Source organism: Pneumocystis carinii (assembly GCF_001477545.1).
Source record: "Pneumocystis carinii B80 chromosome Unknown supercont1.7, whole genome shotgun sequence".
NCBI lineage: Eukaryota > Fungi > Ascomycota > Pneumocystomycetes > Pneumocystales > Pneumocystaceae > Pneumocystis > Pneumocystis carinii.
Window position 1 is genome coordinate 129,804 of NW_017264719.1, and position 17,697 is coordinate 147,500.

Genomic DNA, 17,697 nt, shown 5'->3' on the forward strand with positions numbered 1-17,697 from the left:
TTTTAAAAAGACTTTCTTTTAACCTATGCTTATACGAATTTTTTCAACATAAAATATGCTTTTATTTTAATTGCTGCTCTTTTTTTTTGATGATGGATTAGATTCATGAAAAGTTATATTGTCTTTATTTTCTTGTATTTTTTCTGATGAATGTCCTGTATCTTTTTCAGACCCTCCTGTATTGGTATGTTTATCTATGATATGAATTAAAAAGTCGAATTGATCTGCAGAATGAATTGCGCTCCTCCTAAACAATATATTAGGACCTTTTTTTCCGATAATGATACTTCTACATGTGTGCAACCGTCACTTTTTTTGCTTGTTTAATACGAGCTTGTTTAATCGTTTCATCTACAATTGATTGCATAAAAAGCTCTAAGGCTTTTGAAACTACAACTGGCGTAATCTGTGCTACTTTTCCTACCTCCTCATCTAATATTATTAGTCATTGTAATCCCAATTAGCTTCTATTTTATATGTACCTGCTTGCATAATTTTTTTAATTCTTGCTATAGGAAATTTAGACTTATAAGGCAGCTTGCCTGTTTGTGATGAAGACATTTTCTCCATTTAAAATGCACTTTTATTTCTATAACTATCTTAATTATATTTCTAAGTTATCTTAATACCACGGGTATTTATATGTAACGTTGTTCCTCAGGCAACGTTTCCGTATAGTATAGCTGTAACTATTGAAAAAATGACATGAACAGTATTGTAAATCAGATGAAGTTAATAGCTCTTTTATAAATATTTAGTCTTTTTGGTTTAAATAAAATTTATTGGTTTTTTATTTTTAAATATTATTTTAATCTTTAATATTGTAATATTTTTAAAAAGATAAATTTTAAATGTATTGTAGTAGGTCTGACAAGTGATGAATTACGTTTGAAAGACATATTTGATGTATTCTTTTATTTTTTAAGGCTTAAAAGCCCAGAATAAAGGCCATTGTAAAGATTGGTTCTTTAGAGGTATTTAGTGCCTTAAATGTTAGTATATGTAGATATAGAATGATTTTTAATTATAATTATTCAACTTGATCTAATCTGATGTCAGACAGTGTAATTTTAATATATATGTCATTTTTTGATGTATTTTAAGTTTGTTAAATTATAGATGGATGGTTTATTTATGAAAAATAGACAAGTATGAATAAATCAAAATGAATTTAAAAGAATGGGGAATTTAGAATATGTTTAATGTTTTTTTTGTAAAATATATTGGGTTATATTAAATTTTTTTTTACTATATATTACATATGATAGAAGATTTTTATGAATTGATTTGTTTTGTATTATTTCTTGATGCTTTTTCTAATATTTCTATAAAGTATTTTTTAGTAGATGAAATAACATATATATATGGTTTTTAGTTAAGCGAATTCATTAGTTTATATATATATTATTATTATTGATTTTTAAATACAAAAATTATTAGATTTAGGAATTTATTTTTAAAGATGGAAGTTAATTTGGTTAAAGATGTTTCTAGTTGTCCATAAGAATGCCTTTTATTAGATAATCTATCATATTTTGTAAATATATAAAGAAAATTACAAGATTCTTAGAAAAATTTGAAGAACTTGAATAGCTTTTGATTCAAGTTTTTGCTAATAATGAAAAATGTTTGAATATACAGAAAATATCAGAATAATGTATAGAATTAGATTTAATTGAAGATGTTTCAATGAAAAAGAAGATGCTTAAAATGTTTTTATCTAAAACACATTAAAATTATGGATATTAAACTAGTATATAGGATGAAAGAAAAGTTAGCAAAAATATATAAAGATACTTGTGAATATCATTAGGTTATTAAAATATTATATGAAATTGCATTAGAATTAAATGAATTGTTCATTGTGTAAAGTTTATAGAGAATAATATAACTTTAAGGTTTTTTCAGACAATTATGAATTAGAAATTTATGTATGAATTCTTTGAAATTTGTTGGAAATAGAAAATATAGCTTTATTTAATATGTATTTTGAGAAAGTTGCGTATCTTGGTCAAGATACATGTGAGCCAGTGTGTTTTTTTTGTTTTAAATTAATTCAAGTAAAATTTCTTGATAAAAGCGAGAAATTTTTAGAAACAAGTAAGAAATATTATGAATTGAGTTCTATGGAATGTATGTCTGAAATACAATGGCCAGAATATTCGTAATAAAAAGACTAATTATGAAAGCTATTATAGAACACAATTTATTATCAATAAGTAAATTATAATATAATATTAGTTTCTCTAAACTTTCTGAGTTACTTGATATAAGTGTTGACATGGTTCAAGATTATGCAGCAAAAATAATTGAACAAAGTAGCATATCTATTAAAATTGATTATATTTCTGAGTTGGTTTTATTTAATAATATAAATCAAAATTATAAAATATAAAAGACACAATGAAATGATTCTATTTGGAAAATATGCTTGAAGATTGAAAATATTTTATCTAAAATATCTTTAAATTATCATGTATTATTTGGTTTTTTTAATTTTTATAGAATTGCATGACATAAAAATCTATTGTTTTAATATTCTATAAATATTTTTTCTACTTTTCATCAGAACTTTTGAGATTTTAGAAAATATCTATCTTTTATCATATTTTTATATATGAATTGGTTTTTTAAAATATATGTATTATATTTCTTTGATATATATATAAAATATGATGTCAACTTGAATAGTTTAAATGATATTGTTAATAAAAGGTTTTTTTAGATTATAATTATCAAGATAAGCTTATCTGTTTTAAAACTTAGATCGAGATTTCAACATATATCTTTTGGTTAAAAAAATATTAAAAAGGTATTTTTATAAAGATAAAGATGAGTTATAAGGAAGATGTTCTTTTTCATTCAAAAAAATCTGGTGCTCTTAAATTTGGTACATTTTTTTTAAAATCTGGTCGAAAAAGTCCATATTTTTTTAATAGTAGTTTTATGAATAGTTCTGTTCTTCTTAAATCACTAGCAATTGCCTTTTCCCATGTTATTTTAAATTTGAATATTGAATTTGATATTATTTTTGGACTTGCATATAAAGGAATTCCTTTAGGTGCAATTACAACTTTAAAACTTTGTGAACTGGATAAAACTAAAGAGAATATTGAATTTGTATATCATAGAAAAGAGAAAAAAGATCATGGAGAAGGAGGTAATATTGTTGGGACATCAATGAAGGGAAAGAAGGTATTGATTTTGGACGATGTAATTACAGCTGGTACAGCAATTCGAGAGGCAATAAGTATTGTTGAAAAAGAAGGAGGAAAACTAGTTGGAATTGTAGAAATATTGGATCGTCAAGAAAAAGGAAATGACGAAGAAGTAAGTGTAGTTGAAATGATGCGTCAAGAATATCAAATTCCAGTAGAAGCAATTATTACTTTCAAAGATATTATAGATTATTCCAAAAAAGAACTAAATGAAGAAAAATTGAAATTAATACAAGAATATCGTGAGAAGTATGTAGTAGAAAGTGCTCTCTAGAAGGGTATAATAGATATTTGAAATGACTACCGCCGTTTATATATACATGATTTGAGTAATATGCCAAAATTTTTTTCATTAAGTTCATTAGTTTTTTTAAAATATAAATATATAAACATTTTATTTGATGTTTCTTTTTTTACAAGCGAAAATCCAAGTGACGATAGTGCTGTGCAAAAGGCTGTTCCTTCATTATCCATAAATCGAGATTTAATTTCAACAATCCATAGTTTTCCACTATTTCATAATTTAGAAGACAATTTTAAAAATCTAATATATTACTTCATTTTCAAAATTCTCCATGCTTCTTTTAAAAAGTCGATATAATTTGTTCCCATAAGACTTAAGCAAAAAATAGCTATATCAATTGTTGAGCTTTTAAGCGGCAGCTATTAGAATTAGCTTTTATTGCATTCAAAAAAGACTTTTATACATTAGATATATCACATGTAGTAACAAATGAGTTTCGAGATACTAGATCATAACTATATACTTTAATATTTGATATATCTTTCATTGTTCTTGCTATTTTTGCATCTCCACATCCTAAATCTGCTACATTGAGCGTTACTTCTGTAGATTCATTTATAAATTCAGATAAGTCTTCAATTATCAAATCAATTGGATTCTTTGGCCAAGATGATATCTGGTTTTGAAAGCCTGTGTGATACTATATTTGTTAGGTAAAATATGTTGTATCTTTAAAAATATTACCACTTCATACATTTCTGGGTTTTTTTTGAAGAATTCCATTGCTTCTCTGCTTGTAATATTATATAAATGTTCATTAATTAAACGGAATTTTCCTCCTGATAATTTTAATTTCATTTTTTGCTGTAATTTTGTAAGTTGTGTGTTTTTATTTGTTTCTTCAACGGATTTGTTAATTTCCTTGTTTTCATATGTAGATATTTCTTTAGAAATAGATAAATTGTTTTGTTTTTGTGTATTTTTTGAAATTTTTTTCTCTTTTTTTAGAAATTTTCTACTTTTTATTACTTTTAAGTTGTCTTTTTTGATTTTCTTTTCTATATTTTTTCTTTTTTGTTTCATTTTTTATGGTTTTGAGTCTTTTTTGTTTTGAAATTTGTGTTACTTTTATAATTTAGCAAAGATTTTAGGTTTAATAAATACATAGTTCCTTCATATGATATAATTATTTAGTTTTTGATATTTTTTTTATAGAAAAACAAGATTTTATGAAAAGACCTGATATATTTTATAAGTTAAACAATGATATTTGAATTTAAAAAAATGTAGAAAAAAAAAATATATAAATTATTGATATATTTAAATATGTTTACCCAAAATATTGGTTATTTCAAATGGATTAATAGCTTATAATATTAAAGTCATAGAATTTTTGAATTGAAATATTAATAATATAATATATTAATTTTAGGTTTATTAAATTTAAAATAAGAAATTGGCAGCCATAGAGACATCTCCATTTGCAGCTTCAAGTGCTTGTAGTGCTTCTTCTTTTGAAAATCCTAGTGCTTCCAATTGACGGATATCTTCTTCTTGATATTTTGATCCTAATTGTCCTTTATAAGCTGATTGATTTAAAATATTATTATTATCTCGAGATTCTGGTTGTTTTTGAGTATTAGCGGATTCTGTTTGTTCGTTATTATGGTTTACTGTTTCTGGAACATAAATTGTTTCCATTTTAGCGTTATCAGGAAGTTCTGTCTCAGATAAAAAGGGTATTAATGTATCATTGATAACAAGTGCATTCCTTTTTAAGTCAATACATGCTTGATGGCTTCTAAGCATCTTAAAAATGTAAGTAAATATAGTTGATAATGAATTAAACTAACATCAAGACCAAATAAAATGTCAATATCTTTTCCCTAGAAAAAATTAAAGAAACGTATATTAGCAAACCCTTCATACTTCAATAATAGTGAAACTACATGCTAAAAATAGTGGTCCCACTTTAATTTGAGCAGTATGAATACGTCCAATGATATTTGCTGTGCCTACACCTTTGGCTATACCACAAAAACGTTTATCAATCAAGTGAGTAATTCTTTATAAATTTAGAAATATATTTATCTATTAGATTCAAAATTTACCCGCATGCTTTTGCGCATGATGGACTCACTTGATAAGAAGTTAACACTTAAAAAAAAAAAAGAATAACTACTTATGGTATTTTGAGCACCTGAATCAACGAATGCTTTAACTTTATGTTTATTGATTTCCACATCTATATATAACATTGTTACTCGCCCAAAACTCTCTGGATGATATTCCATAGCATTCTCTAGATTTTCCATCACTGCTTCCTGACTAAAATACATTTAACTTAATCCATTATCCAAAAGAAATTATATCACCGTATAATTTCTTCAATCCTTGCTTGTGCTTCCACATTCAATGGATCTGCGTTCAGTGCACTCTAGAAATCCGTTAAAACTCATAAACAACTTCAAAAAAGTATAAAAAACTCACAATCTCCCTCTGTCTTTGGATTTCTAAGTAGTTTCTATCAAAATACATGTTTTGGATCATTCTTTTAAATTCTTCAGGATTATGAACTGCTGCTTCTGCTAGCTCTGGATGTGTCTAGAAAATACGTTAAATACCTGCATTTTAAAAGTTATGACTAACTTGTCGAATAACCTCCAAAAATTGGGGTCTTGATAGTAATCGAAGCCTCAATATCTCTGGATCTAGGCTGTCCCACATTTTCTATTTTTTTTGAACGTTGATAGATAAGTGATCGAGATCTGGAGATTTTATACTAAGGTGAGTACTTAGTAAAATTTATATATAACTAGCTGATATTATTAGTTTTATTTGATGGGTTCTAGAGGAATTTATGAAAATAGCACAGAGCCTAATTTCAGAAAAACTTGGGTGAGAATTGGCATATTTTTGATGAAAATAAGTGTTTTTGAAAATTAATGATAAGCTAGGACTTAGCAGAATATGCACAGAAAGCAGCAGAAAGAGAAGAAAGAGAGAAGAAAGAGGCTAAAAAAAAATGGGAAAAGAAGCATGGAAAGTTTAAGCGTGAGGCAACACCCCCCGATGTTAAAATAGTGGAAGCTAGAGATAAATTAAATCTTGAGGAAAATTTGAATAAAACTATTCTTGTTCCCTATGGAGCATCAACAGGACGTCAAGGAAAAGGAGTGGGTTATTATTGTGAAGCATGCAATGAAACATATAAAGATTCGAATAGCTGGATTGATCATCTTAATAGTAAACAACGTAAAAATTATGTTTAATAGATGATTTGAGGAGTTAATTTATTTTTAGATTTAAGAGCTACAAACCAAACACTTCGACAAGAACGAGCGACGCTTGAGGATGTAAGAAAAAGGCTTGCATGGTTGAGAAATAAAATGGTTGATGAGAAAAAACATTCAGAATTTAGCTTAAGTCAAAGAATTTCAGAAAAACAAGCAATGGAAGAAAAAGAACGTAAAGAAAGGAAAGAAAAAAAGAAAATGAGGCGTAAAGAAAAAGCTTGTTATGTTAAAAATGAAGAGGAATCGATTCAAGATGATTCAATGGCTCAAATAATGGGATTTGGAAGTTTTGAATCTACAAAAGTTTAATAATGAATTTTTAAGCGTAATATATATTAAAGTTGAAAAAAGTTTATATTTATTTCAAATATCGAATACGCATGAATTTATAATGACATGTTTTTTGATTTAAAAGTTATATATATTAATGAATTAAGAATATTATTTAATAAGGACAAGTTTGGTATATTTCTAGGAGGAAGTTTAATAGAAATTATTATTATTATTGTTTATTATTTAAAAAAGTATCTTTTTGTATTTAATTATAATTATATAAACATTTTTTCTCTTTAAAATTTATATTTGAAAGATATAAAATATGAAAATATTGCAAATAAAAAATGATAATCCAGGCCTTATGAAAAGGCCTGTTGATTTCTTATATACATGTTATTTTATAGCACGTATTTTTGTTGCGCTGTTGATTGATTTGGTACCCATTTATCCGGAAAAATTGACATTAGAAAGACTAACAAAGTTACAATTATGGTATTTATCAACTTTCAAAGACCCTTTAATGGGATGGAAGTCGTATCCTGGAGGATGGTTTTTTTCTTTTATATTGTGTGAAGCCTTTTTTCAATTACCTTTGTTTTTTTATGGGATTCAAGGACTTTATTACAGTAACAGAAAAATTAAGCGTATAATTTTTAATAGAATTAGATGATCCCCGTGTACAAATTCCTATCCTTATTTATGCAACACATACAGGTATTTTTTATTTGTTTTTTATACAAAAATTAACCAATTGTAGCAACTACTGTTTTTGCATGTCTTTTTGAACTAATTTTTTTTAACGTATACTTTATTACCTTAAAAGATAAGATGATCCTTGTGTTTCTCTATTTACCTTTTTTTATTATACCTTGTATTATGATTTTGGATATGGTATCTCGTTTAAAACACAGGCTTATTATAGATATCAAACATAATTAAATGGTTTTATATTGTATGTTCATACTATGGAATGGGATTTATTCATTTATGGACTAAAAAAGTTTTCTTAAGCAATTTTCTGTTTTATTTGAAAATAAAACAGAAAATTGCTATTTAGAATTATATGACATGACTTTATCTATATTTATATAGATTATTCAATTTTCTGTTTGAATTCCTTTGGGTTTAGTACTTTTAATTCTAAATGCTGTAACTGATGGATTAAGTTAATTTGTTAATCTTTTTTTATATGACTAAAAACAGGCACTTGTAATAAAACATATTTATTTATTATAAAGGAAATCTTTTTATTGAGGAAAAGTTAATTACTAAGATAAGTTTTGAATTGAAAATAGTCATGAAAAAAAAAACATTACATCACATAAATTTTATTTATTAAATAATATACACAAGCTTTTTTATAAAGTCTTTCTCATATGTATATATTTATAATAAAAAAATTAAGTTATATTAAGATTTTTCTTATCAAAGATATTTATTAGTTTTTACATCTTTTCATGTATTTTTTTAATGTATTTCTATTTCTATTAAAAAAATATACAAAATTATAAATTTATAGTATTTTAAGTTTCCCACTGATATTCGGCCAGTTTATAATGGAGAAAAAAAAATGTATAGAAAAAGAGAAAAAAGATAGGATTAGAGATATTGCTATTCTAAACGAAATAGCTGCTGTTGCAGGTATATATTTCATAAAAAAAGGTCTATTTTTGAGTAGAAATAACGGAAAATAGGAGCGATTAATCGTCATAAACATAAACGAGGTAAGATGAAAAACAAGTCTTAGGAATCTAAGAATCTATATGAATTGTAGGAGAAATTGAAAATAAGAATGCCGAAAATTTATCTTTTAAACCGCATAGCTATTTAAAAAATCCTAGACATAGATCAAGACATATGTCTTTAGTTATTAGTACAAGACATTCAGATACGAATGTAAATAATGAGACACAATCTGTATCTACAGGATGGATACAGAAGAAGGATAGGCATTTTCAGTTGATTAATGCAAGTATTTATGATAGTACTGTAAAAAAAAGGGTAAAAGCAATTGAAGAGACCCGTTTGCAGAAAAAAATGAAACAGGAGGAGATATCTAAAAAAAATAAATATAAGGGCGCTAGGGTGAATGAAATGAAGGAATTAATGATTGATGGTGTTAAATTTTATGTTAAAAAGAATGGATATAAACTTATTCGAGCAGAAGGTGTGTATTTTTATATGATTTTATTTATTGATATATATATACATAAAAGATAATGATCCTTTTATGGAAACATCTAAAAAGGCTGTTGTATCTGGTTCTGTTTTTTGGAGGACTAAAAATGGGAACTTATGGCATACATCACTTATAAAGTCAAAAATTGGGTATTTTTTATGGACATTTATTTATTTTATGTTGACTATATAAAAGAGATAAGTCTCCTACAAAAAAAAGTGAGAAATATTGTCAATATTATACACGAACAGGTATTTTTGTTTTTTTTACGAATAAAAACTGAAATTAATTTAGGAAAATGTTTGCAAGGAAAGTCTTGTTCTTATAAACATGACCCGGATCATGTAGCTATCTGTCCATTATTTATGAAGGGGAAATGCCCAAATAAAAATGCATGCGATTTGTCTCATGAGCCAACACCACATCGTGTTTCTGCGTGCTTGCATTTTTTACGTGGTCAATGTTTAAATAAGAATTGTTTATATGCCCATGTTAGGGTTAATCCTTCTGCTCCTATTTGTAGAGCATTTGCAATAGATGGTTACTGCGAAAAGGGTATTGAATGTCGAGAAAAACATTTACGAGAATGCCCGGATTTTTCTGAGAAGGGTTTATGCTTAAATAAGAATTGTCGACTCCCACATATTGAAAGAGCTGCGCGCAAACGTAAAGAATGTTTATTAGCTACAAGCGATGATGAATCGTCTTTTGACTTTGAACGTAATGACTTAATTTCAAATGCTAATGCTCAGACTGCTGAGAAATCATTTGATAAAGACTGTTCCTCATCTAGTCATTCTAAAGACTGTTCTTCATCTAGTCATTCTGATTTAGATACTTTTAGTAGTCCAGATTCTTCTTCTATTGATGTCGATCAAGATTTTATTCGTTTATAGTTTTCTTTGGAATTTATGGCAACATTTTACTTTTAAATCATTTATGAGCATATAAGACTTAATTTTGGGCTTGGTATTGTTCATTATGCGCTTATATTTGTTCTAGTTTTACAATCAATGCTTTATTTCTTATGGAATTAATTATTTTTTTATGATGCACCATTATGTTTACAAAATTTATTAAAGCATAAAAGTCGTTATACAATTAGATTATCGACTTTTCATTTTTTTAGATTCTGCGCTATAATTAATAATTATTTAAGATTTTGTGGATATCTATGGAATCGTAAGTTTATGAATGTGTTATAGGGCAAATAATTGAAAATTAAATGATTGTTCTTGTTAGAATTTTCTTTTATTAGTATTTTAAAGGTCATTTTATGATATATTTTTTTCTAGTAAAGGGTTACATATTGATTTGATTAAACAAATTATGTTTTTGTTGATGTTAAGTATTTATTCTTCTATCTTTTTGAAAATATGGCATTATTTTTACTGGATATTGAAAATATATCATTACTTGAATTATTAAATAAACTCGTAGAAACAGTGTGGTGCTTTTGTTAGTTTTTTTGTAAATTAATCTAATATTTAAAATATTTTTGATTGTTTTTTGAAGGTTTATAAGTTTAATTTATAGTTTTTTGAGTTTAAGATTAAATATTAGAATTGAATGGTTCTTTTATTTTGTTAAAAGGTTTTGTTAGTAGACATTTAAGTTAACTTTCAAAAAAGTATTCATATTAAAATAATGAATGCTACATTATGTTTGTTTATAAAAAGAGAATGTATTATTTTCAATTATAGATAATATTTCGCTATTTGGAGATAGAAGTGATTAGTTATAAGTGATTAGTTATTTTAGATAATAAATGGGTTATTTAAAGCTATTTGGGATGTATTTATAAGAGAATAATAACAATTCCTCTATTTAACTCTTTAAAACATACAAAAATAAAAGGAAAGATGTTCAAATATAAGGTTTAGTTTTTATTAATTATTTTTATGGTATTTTTTTAAAAGGAAAAAATATATAGTTTAAAAAATGAAAATATGTTGCAAAGTCTATTTGTTATGAACTTTTATTATATAAAAAGGAATTATGATTTGAGAATATAAGTATGATTGATACAAGCCCTAAATTGTGAAGTTCGTTTTAACGGATAAAAAAGGTGTACATTCAATGGCATTAAGACCATGTCAAACTTTTGCATTTACGCCATCTGAAATTTCTTTTATCGCAGAATTTTCTCCTATTGAGATTATTCCAAGGCAAACAATGGATGCTTTGCCATTGATTGGTGTAAAAATATTTTATGATATTTTTATTTTTTAGTTATTTTTGAAGGGAATTATTCCTCAATTTAAGCCTCCTAGCCGAGTAACAGTGCCTTTGTGGATGGCTATTTTCTTAAAGCGTCAGAAACGAGCAAATATTCTTCCTCCTTCATGGTTATCTCAAGAAGCGCTAGAAGGATTTCTCGAGACCGAACATAAGGTAGAAAATGGTTTTTCTGCTTTACCACTCCGTTGGTTTGAGATATCTAGTATTTTGCTTGAAGTGTCTTGAAAAATCTGTGTTTAATGTTATGAACTAATGTTGGTATTAGTGCTTCAGATGATATGGACCAACCTGAGTTAATTCGTCGTCTTTTACGAGATTTAAGGGAAACAAGACAAGGAAAGATAAGAGATGGACTCGGCTCTCTAAATGAAACGCATCTTCAGATGGATAATTTAGGCTCAATGGAAATTAATGAGATTAGATCTTTTTTTGCAAAGTAAATAAATTAAATATAATAAGTAAGCTAATAATGATTAGATCTATGGACCAGATACGACGGTTGAGCACATTGAATGCCGATAATGAAGATATGAATGAAATGGAAGATCAAAGCGAATAAAAATTATTGTATTACTAATATAGTCTTCTAAAATATGCATCAATTATATATTATTTGTCATATTATGATAAATAATATATATATAATACATACATACCACTATTAAATATATCGCATCTTGAATAAGAAATAATAATAAAACGAAAATGATAAATTTAAAAACAGATTTAAATTTGGATATTTATATATTTGCTAAAAAAAACTATGATGTTTGAGAAATAGGAGTTGAGAAGGGTTGCTTCATGAATTCTTGAAATTGATTGGTATCATTTTTAAGTTGAGTAGCGAATTGAAGAAATTTTGGAACAGAATCCTATTCATAATTAAAAATGCATATTGACCAGTATCATATGCTTACTCTTGCCATTAGTCTAAGTATTTGTTTCTGTGCTTTATCGAAAAGTTTTACAACAGAGTCTAAAATATTTTTCATAGTTTCATCATCATTTAATACAATTGTTGTCATGCAATCTGCTAGGCTTTGTTTTAATGCATAATCAAGATTAAGCTCGCAAGGCGATCCTTCCACAAGAAACGCATTATAAATATCTATTAAAGATTTAATATACTTCTAAATCTTATATGTATTTACCATAAGCTTTTGTTAAAGATTCTTGAACAGTTATAGGATCTATAGCATGCTCAGCAAGTTGAAAAAATTGTAAAGATTCTAAATAAAAAGAAAGATTTTCTTCGCAATAGTTTTCTTGTAAAAATATTCTGAACTGAAAACGTAATGCAGGGTTATTTAAAATAGTAAAAAGACGCTTGTGATTTGTCTCATTATTCAAAAGGCCCATATTAGTATCATAAAAAATATCTTTTTGAAATGCCATATACGTTTCCGGATCAGTTCTTTGTATAACTTTTGGCCGCGCATTTTTTATTATGGTTTGTTTCTTACGACTAGCTCCAATGGAGAAGAATTTCGATTTGGTAGATACTGAATTAATTGAATAATTATTTAAGTCTTTCCACCCTGATACTGAAAATCCTTTATCAGTAAGCATGTATATATCATTTTTAGAAGAACTGAATTTAAAACTATCGCTTTTAGAAGGAGATTCTGTATTTTCACGAATAATTAAATTTTGATTAATAAATATAGTAGCAATTTCTTTTGCCTCTCCATATGTCATGGTAGTACAACATCTCATAAGCCATAAAAATGCACTTAGCCCATTGAAACAATAGCGAGAAGATTCAATAAATTTCTGTTCAATAATACGAACACCAGTGATTCCATCAATATAATCATTTGGAGAATCTTGAATATTTGAAGAAACAATATTTGGTTCTACGCCAACAAAATGACGAAATATTATTTCTATCATAAAAGGATCTTGCAGTATGGCATCTGTTTCTGGATCTCGTTCTAGAATTACAAGTTGCATTGTATTATAAGGAGATGCAAGAAGATCATTAACAGATGGTGTATCTACACCATTTCTCTTAACAAATCGAGATACAATTGCGATTCCTTTTGGTGTTAATTTCCAAATAGCTTTATCTTTAAAAACAGTAAGGTTTTTTTCATTAACCGATTCAATAAAGTGAGAAAGAATAAATCTTTGACATAATAATTTTGCAATATCTTCTGCCATACTAAACGTAGTAGTGCTTGTTGTAACAAGAATTCTAGACGGATCCTAATTGTTAATATTAGTTGTTAGGTTTCTTAAATGAAATAAAGTATTTGAAAAAAAGACACTTTAATGAATTTAAAGTAAAAATTACTCTTCAAATCGCGTTATTTTTTACATGTCTTCAAAATTGTTAAGAGTTCTTCAGAATTTACCTTAGCATCTGGCAATCGTGTTGAATGTGTAAGTCTAAGATAGCGTAAGTTAACAAGCGCTTCTTCTGTAGTAAAAGAAAAAGGAAATGTTTTAAAGTGTACACGATGTGTATTTAGAGAAAGACTTGCTATTAATGTTGAAAATAAATCTTTATAATCCTATTTGATAAATCAGCTTTCATTAAATAAATTCCTCATTTTACATTAGTAAAAGGACGACCATCTGCGGCCATTCGCATTAATCGTGTTGATGATTGATGCATCTTGACCGGCAAGATACTATGCTCAATTTTCAAACTATCTTGACTTATAAATAATGTTAATTTGATTCTACTTTTACTTAAAGAATTCCTAATAATTTAAATAAATTATATTCTTTAAATCCCGTATGTTTAAGCTTTTACAAGTTAAATTTTTAGCTTTTTCAATGACTAAAGTATTATAGTTTCTTTAAATTAAACAAAGGCAATTTATCTTTTATAATGATAAAATAATTTTGACTAGCTTTTTATTGCTAGTTTAACATTTTCTTAATAATTAAACTCACTAACGATTAAATCTAGATATGTTAAACAAAGAAATAATAATGTTAAAGCTAAATTAAGATTAGTGTGTAGGTTTAGGTGTATAAGGTTAGGGTTTATATTTTTTTGGTATTGCCCTAAGTAACCAGAAAATAGTTAAAAAACCTATAATTTTAATGTTTTAAACATATATTATATTTTTTTGTTTTGAAGATATTATTAGAATGGTTATATAGATTTATATTTTTTTTTAAAGAATGGCAGAAAAGGCAGAATATTTTCTTGAACAGGTATTTTCTTTAATATTTTGTAGAATATTTTGTAAAATATTTTTTTTCTTTTTAGTAGTCTTTTCCTGAGATTGTTGATTTACAAAGAAAACTTATATTTACATCTGTAGAAATAAAATCTATTATAAAAAGAAGGACGGAATTTGAATATGCATTAGCACGTAGAATTGTTAAGAAGGAGGATTTTTTAAAATATATTGAATATGAGATGAATTTGGAGGCTTTAAGAAAAAAGAGAATAAAAAGATTAAGTTTAATAAGTATTTATTTTAGAGGGAATATTTACTTTTATAGATATTAAAGGAAAACCTACTATTTCTGATTGGGGAGGTGTAAGACGTATTTTTTTTTTATTTGAAAGGGCTACTCAAAAGTTTCATGGTGATGAAGATTTATGGTTACAGTATATTCGTTATGCTCAGCATGAAAAATCTACTAAACTTCTTGGAAAAGTTATTTCAAAGTAAAATTTCTGTGAATTTGCATGTTTAAAGTTTATATGTGAATAGAGCATTACAATTTCATCCTACAAAACCCAAATTATGGATATTTGCAGGATATCACGAGTTAAATTGGAATGGTAATATTTCTGCTGCACGTACGTTAATGCAACGAGGAATACGATTAAATATGTATTCTTCTGAACTATGGCTTGAATATTGCAAAATGGAATTGATTTATATAATAAAGTTACATACAAGACAAAAAATATTAGGAATTAGTGAGCTTAATAATGATAAAAATATTGATGAGGCGACTAAGAAAAAAGATATGATTATGATTCCTGAAATAACCTATGAGGAATACAAAAAAGATAATTTGATCTTTAAGAATATGGAAACAGGTTTATTAGATTCTGAAAATGTCTCTGTGATAGATTTCCAAAACAGTCCAATAATGAAGGGTGAAATTGTATCTATTATAATTAAAACAGCGAATGAATATATGCCGAAAAATATAGATTTATTAGAATCATTTTATTATATGATCGAATCGTTTGAGAATTTGATATGTCGAGATAGATTACTTAATGAAATTATTTCTTTAATTGAGCATCAGGAATCCAGTATAGAATTAGCGAAAATATTATTATTGATATTGCCACTAAATAAATTTTTAAAAAATGTTTTGGATATATCATTTCCTAAAGTTTTAAAATCATCTATTTTGGGATTTAATACTTTAATTGAGAAAAATAATTGTTCTGTAATATCTTATGAGAAATTTTGTTTGTTTTTAGGTAAGTTTCTTGAGAAAGAAAATTTGGATAAAAATCTTCGAATTGTTATTAATTCCTCTCTATATTCTATATTGAAGAAATTAGAAATACAGAATCTTATGTCAAATAAGCTGAAAATATTATTAGACAGTATTTGTTTACAATGATTTTAGCATTGTCTTTTATAGAGTTTGCTTAATTCGGTTGGAATTGAGTTTTCCTTGCTTTTTTTTTTTCGCTATGTTGCCGTTTTTTTTGTATTCTTCGCTCATTATAAGCTTCTATCCTGAATATATTTAGTAAGGCTACCATAAGCCTATATTTTATACATTGTTTTTACTCGTTGTGTTTGTTTATACGATGGTTCCTTTTTCACTAGGCTATTATTTGCTTCTGTAATTAATTCATGAAGTTTTTTTAGACAATCTCTTTGATTAGCTTCTTGAGTTCGAAAACGTTGAGAACGGAGTATTAGTTCTCCTTTCTTGTTAAAATATTGACTGTTCTATAAATGCTTTTAGTTATATTGATTTTATTTTAATTTGAAAGATCTACATTTGAATAAATTGCATCTATTATTTCTTGAGAAATATTTAATTTTCGTTTTAAATCAATATGAAGCGCTACTTTTGTATTCAATTTATTTACATTTTGACTAAATTTAAGTTAGCTTTTCTTGATATATACTTTACATGTTCTACCCTCCAGGTCCACTACTTCTACTGAAAGACCATTTAATTCCTCTATGGTATATTTCTATTTTAGTAAGTCTTAAATTTAAAAAAAACTTGATATATTTTAAATATAAATGTGGAGAATAAATTAACCAAGATTAGAAGTTTATCATAATTAATAAATCTAGTTGTATTTTACCTTGAATATCTTGTTTGCATTGTTTTTGTATTATTTTTTCATCTAACTTGTTAGAACTTCCTTTTTCCTGCCATTTAAATTGATTAAAATATCTACATATTCCTAAAGCAAAGGATTTTTGTTTCAATGGACGAATTAATCCTAAACCTCTCATTGTAAACTGGAATGGACATTTTATACAAAATTTAATGATTTCGTTAAATTATTTATCTTCTCTAAATAAAACAGAGCTAATAAAATGAATTAAATATTTATTATACAAATCTTTATCGTATTTGTTAGCTGTTTAAAACTAACCCTAACCCTAATCGCGCTTGTGCGTTTTTGGATCTTTTCTTTATTTTTCATTAGATAAGTTAGATAAGGCCGCATTAGGTTAGGGTTTGTTATTTTGAAAAAAATAATTTACTTTATTTTTCAGCATGCATACAAATTGAATATTTTTAGTAAATTTCCAGAATTTATCCTTTTTTAAATGTTATATTATTACCTAATTTTTTAAATACAATGGAAAATTTATTTCAAAGTTTTTTATTCTCTGTTTCTTCATTTCTATTCTTTTCAACTTTAATGTATATTCAGTTAGAATATCCAGAAAATATTATCTAAAATTATATTTCAATAAATAGATTATTCATTAAAATTAATGGCATTAAAAAAAATTATATGCTAACTATTAATATATCGACCTCTTAAACTAAGGCAACAATAAACTTAGGCAACACTGGACAAAATAATGATTCTAATTAATAATGATTCTATAAAAGTGGAATTATAATTTATCAGGCACAAAAGTTAAATTCATGCAAAACATATTTAAATATTTCGCCAAAAAAAACATCTCTTCCAAGAAGCGAGTGTGCTAAAATATCACCCCTCACCGCCCAGAAGAAATGTTCTTTTTGAACAAATCTTGGGAACAAAGGCTTAATCTCAGCAGATCGTAACAACAAGGCTACTCTACTGCTTACAATACCCCG

At 26.1% G+C, this 17,697-nt stretch overlaps 12 protein-coding genes and 1 non-coding gene across 13 annotated transcripts in view; 7 read left to right on the top strand and 6 right to left on the bottom strand.

The window, feature by feature from the left end:
- Positions 1-22: 22 nt before the first annotated feature.
- T552_01682 (hypothetical protein) lies at positions 23-616 on the bottom strand. The gene is made up of 3 exons (XM_018370253.1): positions 483-616; positions 294-432; positions 23-247 (listed from the first exon to the last, which is right to left on the bottom strand). Exons 1-3 carry the CDS (start codon positions 568-570, stop codon positions 67-69), a joined length of 408 nt encoding a protein of 135 aa, XP_018225964.1. The 5' UTR covers positions 571-616; the 3' UTR covers positions 23-66.
- Positions 617-1,982: 1,366 nt separating this feature from the next.
- Positions 1,983-2,474, top strand: T552_01683 (hypothetical protein; the record flags this gene model as incomplete). Its single annotated transcript, XM_018370254.1, has 3 exons — positions 1,983-2,164; positions 2,242-2,352; positions 2,399-2,474. The coding sequence occupies 3 exons, from the start codon at positions 1,983-1,985 to the stop codon at positions 2,433-2,435; spliced, it is 330 nt and encodes a 109-aa protein (XP_018225965.1). The 3' UTR covers positions 2,436-2,474.
- Positions 2,475-2,786: 312 nt separating this feature from the next.
- On the top strand, positions 2,787-3,826 carry T552_01684 (orotate phosphoribosyltransferase). The gene has a single exon (XM_018370255.1). The coding sequence runs from the start codon at positions 2,833-2,835 to the stop codon at positions 3,490-3,492; it is 660 nt and encodes a 219-aa protein (XP_018225966.1). The 5' UTR covers positions 2,787-2,832; the 3' UTR covers positions 3,493-3,826.
- T552_01685 (hypothetical protein) lies at positions 2,821-4,591 on the bottom strand. Its single transcript, XM_018370256.1, has 4 exons — positions 4,207-4,591; positions 3,926-4,162; positions 3,775-3,881; positions 2,821-3,729 (listed from the first exon to the last, which is right to left on the bottom strand). Exons 1-4 carry the CDS (start codon positions 4,543-4,545, stop codon positions 3,519-3,521), a joined length of 894 nt encoding a protein of 297 aa, XP_018225967.1. The 5' UTR covers positions 4,546-4,591; the 3' UTR covers positions 2,821-3,518.
- A 256-nt stretch (positions 4,592-4,847) lies between these two features.
- T552_01686 (hypothetical protein) lies at positions 4,848-6,226 on the bottom strand. The gene is made up of 8 exons (XM_018370257.1): positions 6,112-6,226; positions 5,953-6,066; positions 5,838-5,899; positions 5,645-5,790; positions 5,574-5,601; positions 5,392-5,527; positions 5,316-5,348; positions 4,848-5,271 (listed from the first exon to the last, which is right to left on the bottom strand). The coding sequence occupies exons 1-8, from the start codon at positions 6,187-6,189 to the stop codon at positions 4,906-4,908; spliced, it is 963 nt and encodes a 320-aa protein (XP_018225968.1). The 5' UTR covers positions 6,190-6,226; the 3' UTR covers positions 4,848-4,905.
- Positions 6,227-6,260: 34 nt separating this feature from the next.
- T552_01687 (hypothetical protein) lies at positions 6,261-7,109 on the top strand. Its single transcript, XM_018370258.1, has 3 exons — positions 6,261-6,360; positions 6,420-6,717; positions 6,766-7,109. The coding sequence occupies exons 1-3, from the start codon at positions 6,304-6,306 to the stop codon at positions 7,065-7,067; spliced, it is 657 nt and encodes a 218-aa protein (XP_018225969.1). The 5' UTR covers positions 6,261-6,303; the 3' UTR covers positions 7,068-7,109.
- A 206-nt stretch (positions 7,110-7,315) lies between these two features.
- On the top strand, positions 7,316-8,019 carry T552_01688 (hypothetical protein). The gene is made up of 3 exons (XM_018370259.1): positions 7,316-7,660; positions 7,701-7,748; positions 7,792-8,019. The coding sequence occupies exons 1-3, from the start codon at positions 7,357-7,359 to the stop codon at positions 7,971-7,973; spliced, it is 534 nt and encodes a 177-aa protein (XP_018225970.1). The 5' UTR covers positions 7,316-7,356; the 3' UTR covers positions 7,974-8,019.
- Positions 8,020-8,545: 526 nt separating this feature from the next.
- On the top strand, positions 8,546-10,155 carry T552_01689 (hypothetical protein). Its single transcript, XM_018370260.1, has 6 exons — positions 8,546-8,675; positions 8,729-8,758; positions 8,809-9,201; positions 9,251-9,362; positions 9,409-9,464; positions 9,508-10,155. Exons 1-6 carry the CDS (start codon positions 8,591-8,593, stop codon positions 10,107-10,109), a joined length of 1,278 nt encoding a protein of 425 aa, XP_018225971.1. The 5' UTR covers positions 8,546-8,590; the 3' UTR covers positions 10,110-10,155.
- A 1,091-nt stretch (positions 10,156-11,246) lies between these two features.
- Positions 11,247-12,055, top strand: T552_01690 (hypothetical protein). The gene is made up of 4 exons (XM_018370261.1): positions 11,247-11,412; positions 11,458-11,672; positions 11,720-11,890; positions 11,932-12,055. Exons 1-4 carry the CDS (start codon positions 11,293-11,295, stop codon positions 12,011-12,013), a joined length of 588 nt encoding a protein of 195 aa, XP_018225972.1. The 5' UTR covers positions 11,247-11,292; the 3' UTR covers positions 12,014-12,055.
- Positions 12,056-12,169: 114 nt separating this feature from the next.
- T552_01691 (hypothetical protein) lies at positions 12,170-14,120 on the bottom strand. The gene is made up of 5 exons (XM_018370262.1): positions 14,015-14,120; positions 13,812-13,970; positions 12,606-13,662; positions 12,372-12,562; positions 12,170-12,326 (listed from the first exon to the last, which is right to left on the bottom strand). The coding sequence occupies exons 1-5, from the start codon at positions 14,072-14,074 to the stop codon at positions 12,216-12,218; spliced, it is 1,578 nt and encodes a 525-aa protein (XP_018225973.1). The 5' UTR covers positions 14,075-14,120; the 3' UTR covers positions 12,170-12,215.
- Positions 14,121-14,592: 472 nt separating this feature from the next.
- T552_01692 (hypothetical protein) lies at positions 14,593-16,011 on the top strand (the record flags this gene model as incomplete). The annotated part of the gene is made up of 4 exons (XM_018370263.1): positions 14,593-14,625; positions 14,684-14,876; positions 14,920-15,088; positions 15,135-16,011. The coding sequence occupies 4 exons, from the start codon at positions 14,593-14,595 to the stop codon at positions 16,009-16,011; spliced, it is 1,272 nt and encodes a 423-aa protein (XP_018225974.1).
- A 28-nt stretch (positions 16,012-16,039) lies between these two features.
- T552_01693 (hypothetical protein) lies at positions 16,040-16,871 on the bottom strand (the record flags this gene model as incomplete). Its single annotated transcript, XM_018370264.1, has 5 exons — positions 16,040-16,130; positions 16,174-16,349; positions 16,400-16,499; positions 16,546-16,600; positions 16,718-16,871. The coding sequence occupies 5 exons, from the start codon at positions 16,869-16,871 to the stop codon at positions 16,040-16,042; spliced, it is 576 nt and encodes a 191-aa protein (XP_018225975.1).
- Positions 16,872-17,422: 551 nt separating this feature from the next.
- The window catches only part of T552_05021, a 4,239-nt gene continuing 3,964 nt past the window's right edge, over positions 17,423-17,697 (bottom strand). Inside the window, exon 1 of the ribosomal RNA XR_001936349.1 lies at positions 17,423-17,697. This exon is cut by the window's right edge and continues 3,964 nt beyond it. This is a non-coding gene — a ribosomal RNA (28S ribosomal RNA).

What these genes read in the sequence shown, in the direction of transcription:
- T552_01682 (XM_018370253.1), bottom strand. Translation starts at nt 570, where the DNA reads ATGGAGAAAATGTCTTCATCACAAACAGGCAAGCTGCCTTATAAGTCT. An exon ending in TAAAAAAATTATGCAAGCAG is followed by an intron (nt 433 to 482) that starts GTACATATAAAA and finishes TAATAATATTAG; the next exon opens with ATGAGGAGGTAGGAAAAGTA. An exon ending in AAAGTGACGGTTGCACACAT is followed by an intron (nt 248 to 293) that starts GTAGAAGTATCA and finishes TATATTGTTTAG; the next exon opens with GAGGAGCGCAATTCATTCTG.
- T552_01684 (XM_018370255.1), top strand. Translation starts at nt 2,833, where the DNA reads ATGAGTTATAAGGAAGATGTTCTTTTTCATTCAAAAAAATCTGGTGCT.
- T552_01685 (XM_018370256.1), bottom strand. Translation starts at nt 4,545, where the DNA reads ATGAAACAAAAAAGAAAAAATATAGAAAAGAAAATCAAAAAAGACAAC. An exon ending in CTACATGTGATATATCTAAT is followed by an intron (nt 3,882 to 3,925) that starts GTATAAAAGTCT and finishes TAATTCTAATAG; the next exon opens with CTGCCGCTTAAAAGCTCAAC. An exon ending in TGGAGAATTTTGAAAATGAA is followed by an intron (nt 3,730 to 3,774) that starts GTAATATATTAG and finishes ATTATGAAATAG; the next exon opens with TGGAAAACTATGGATTGTTG.
- T552_01686 (XM_018370257.1), bottom strand. Translation starts at nt 6,189, where the DNA reads ATGTGGGACAGCCTAGATCCAGAGATATTGAGGCTTCGATTACTATCA. An exon ending in GTAGTTTCACTATTATTGAA is followed by an intron (nt 5,349 to 5,391) that starts GTATGAAGGGTT and finishes AATTTTTTCTAG; the next exon opens with GGAAAAGATATTGACATTTT. An exon ending in ACATTTTATTTGGTCTTGAT is followed by an intron (nt 5,272 to 5,315) that starts GTTAGTTTAATT and finishes TACATTTTTAAG; the next exon opens with ATGCTTAGAAGCCATCAAGC.
- T552_01687 (XM_018370258.1), top strand. Translation starts at nt 6,304, where the DNA reads ATGGGTTCTAGAGGAATTTATGAAAATAGCACAGAGCCTAATTTCAGA. An exon ending in CTAATTTCAGAAAAACTTGG is followed by an intron (nt 6,361 to 6,419) that starts GTGAGAATTGGC and finishes ATGATAAGCTAG; the next exon opens with GACTTAGCAGAATATGCACA. An exon ending in TCATCTTAATAGTAAACAAC is followed by an intron (nt 6,718 to 6,765) that starts GTAAAAATTATG and finishes ATTTATTTTTAG; the next exon opens with ATTTAAGAGCTACAAACCAA.
- T552_01688 (XM_018370259.1), top strand. Translation starts at nt 7,357, where the DNA reads ATGAAAATATTGCAAATAAAAAATGATAATCCAGGCCTTATGAAAAGG. An exon ending in GATTCAAGGACTTTATTACA is followed by an intron (nt 7,661 to 7,700) that starts GTAACAGAAAAA and finishes TAATAGAATTAG; the next exon opens with ATGATCCCCGTGTACAAATT. An exon ending in TATTTATGCAACACATACAG is followed by an intron (nt 7,749 to 7,791) that starts GTATTTTTTATT and finishes AACCAATTGTAG; the next exon opens with CAACTACTGTTTTTGCATGT.
- T552_01689 (XM_018370260.1), top strand. Translation starts at nt 8,591, where the DNA reads ATGGAGAAAAAAAAATGTATAGAAAAAGAGAAAAAAGATAGGATTAGA. An exon ending in TAAACTTATTCGAGCAGAAG is followed by an intron (nt 9,202 to 9,250) that starts GTGTGTATTTTT and finishes TATACATAAAAG; the next exon opens with ATAATGATCCTTTTATGGAA. An exon ending in CTTATAAAGTCAAAAATTGG is followed by an intron (nt 9,363 to 9,408) that starts GTATTTTTTATG and finishes ACTATATAAAAG; the next exon opens with AGATAAGTCTCCTACAAAAA.
- T552_01690 (XM_018370261.1), top strand. Translation starts at nt 11,293, where the DNA reads ATGGCATTAAGACCATGTCAAACTTTTGCATTTACGCCATCTGAAATT. An exon ending in ATGCTTTGCCATTGATTGGT is followed by an intron (nt 11,413 to 11,457) that starts GTAAAAATATTT and finishes TTATTTTTGAAG; the next exon opens with GGAATTATTCCTCAATTTAA. An exon ending in ATTAGATCTTTTTTTGCAAA is followed by an intron (nt 11,891 to 11,931) that starts GTAAATAAATTA and finishes AATAATGATTAG; the next exon opens with ATCTATGGACCAGATACGAC.
- T552_01691 (XM_018370262.1), bottom strand. Translation starts at nt 14,074, where the DNA reads ATGCATCAATCATCAACACGATTAATGCGAATGGCCGCAGATGGTCGT. An exon ending in CACGATTGCCAGATGCTAAG is followed by an intron (nt 13,663 to 13,811) that starts GTAAATTCTGAA and finishes ATTAACAATTAG; the next exon opens with GATCCGTCTAGAATTCTTGT. An exon ending in TACTTAGACTAATGGCAAGA is followed by an intron (nt 12,327 to 12,371) that starts GTAAGCATATGA and finishes AATTATGAATAG; the next exon opens with GATTCTGTTCCAAAATTTCT.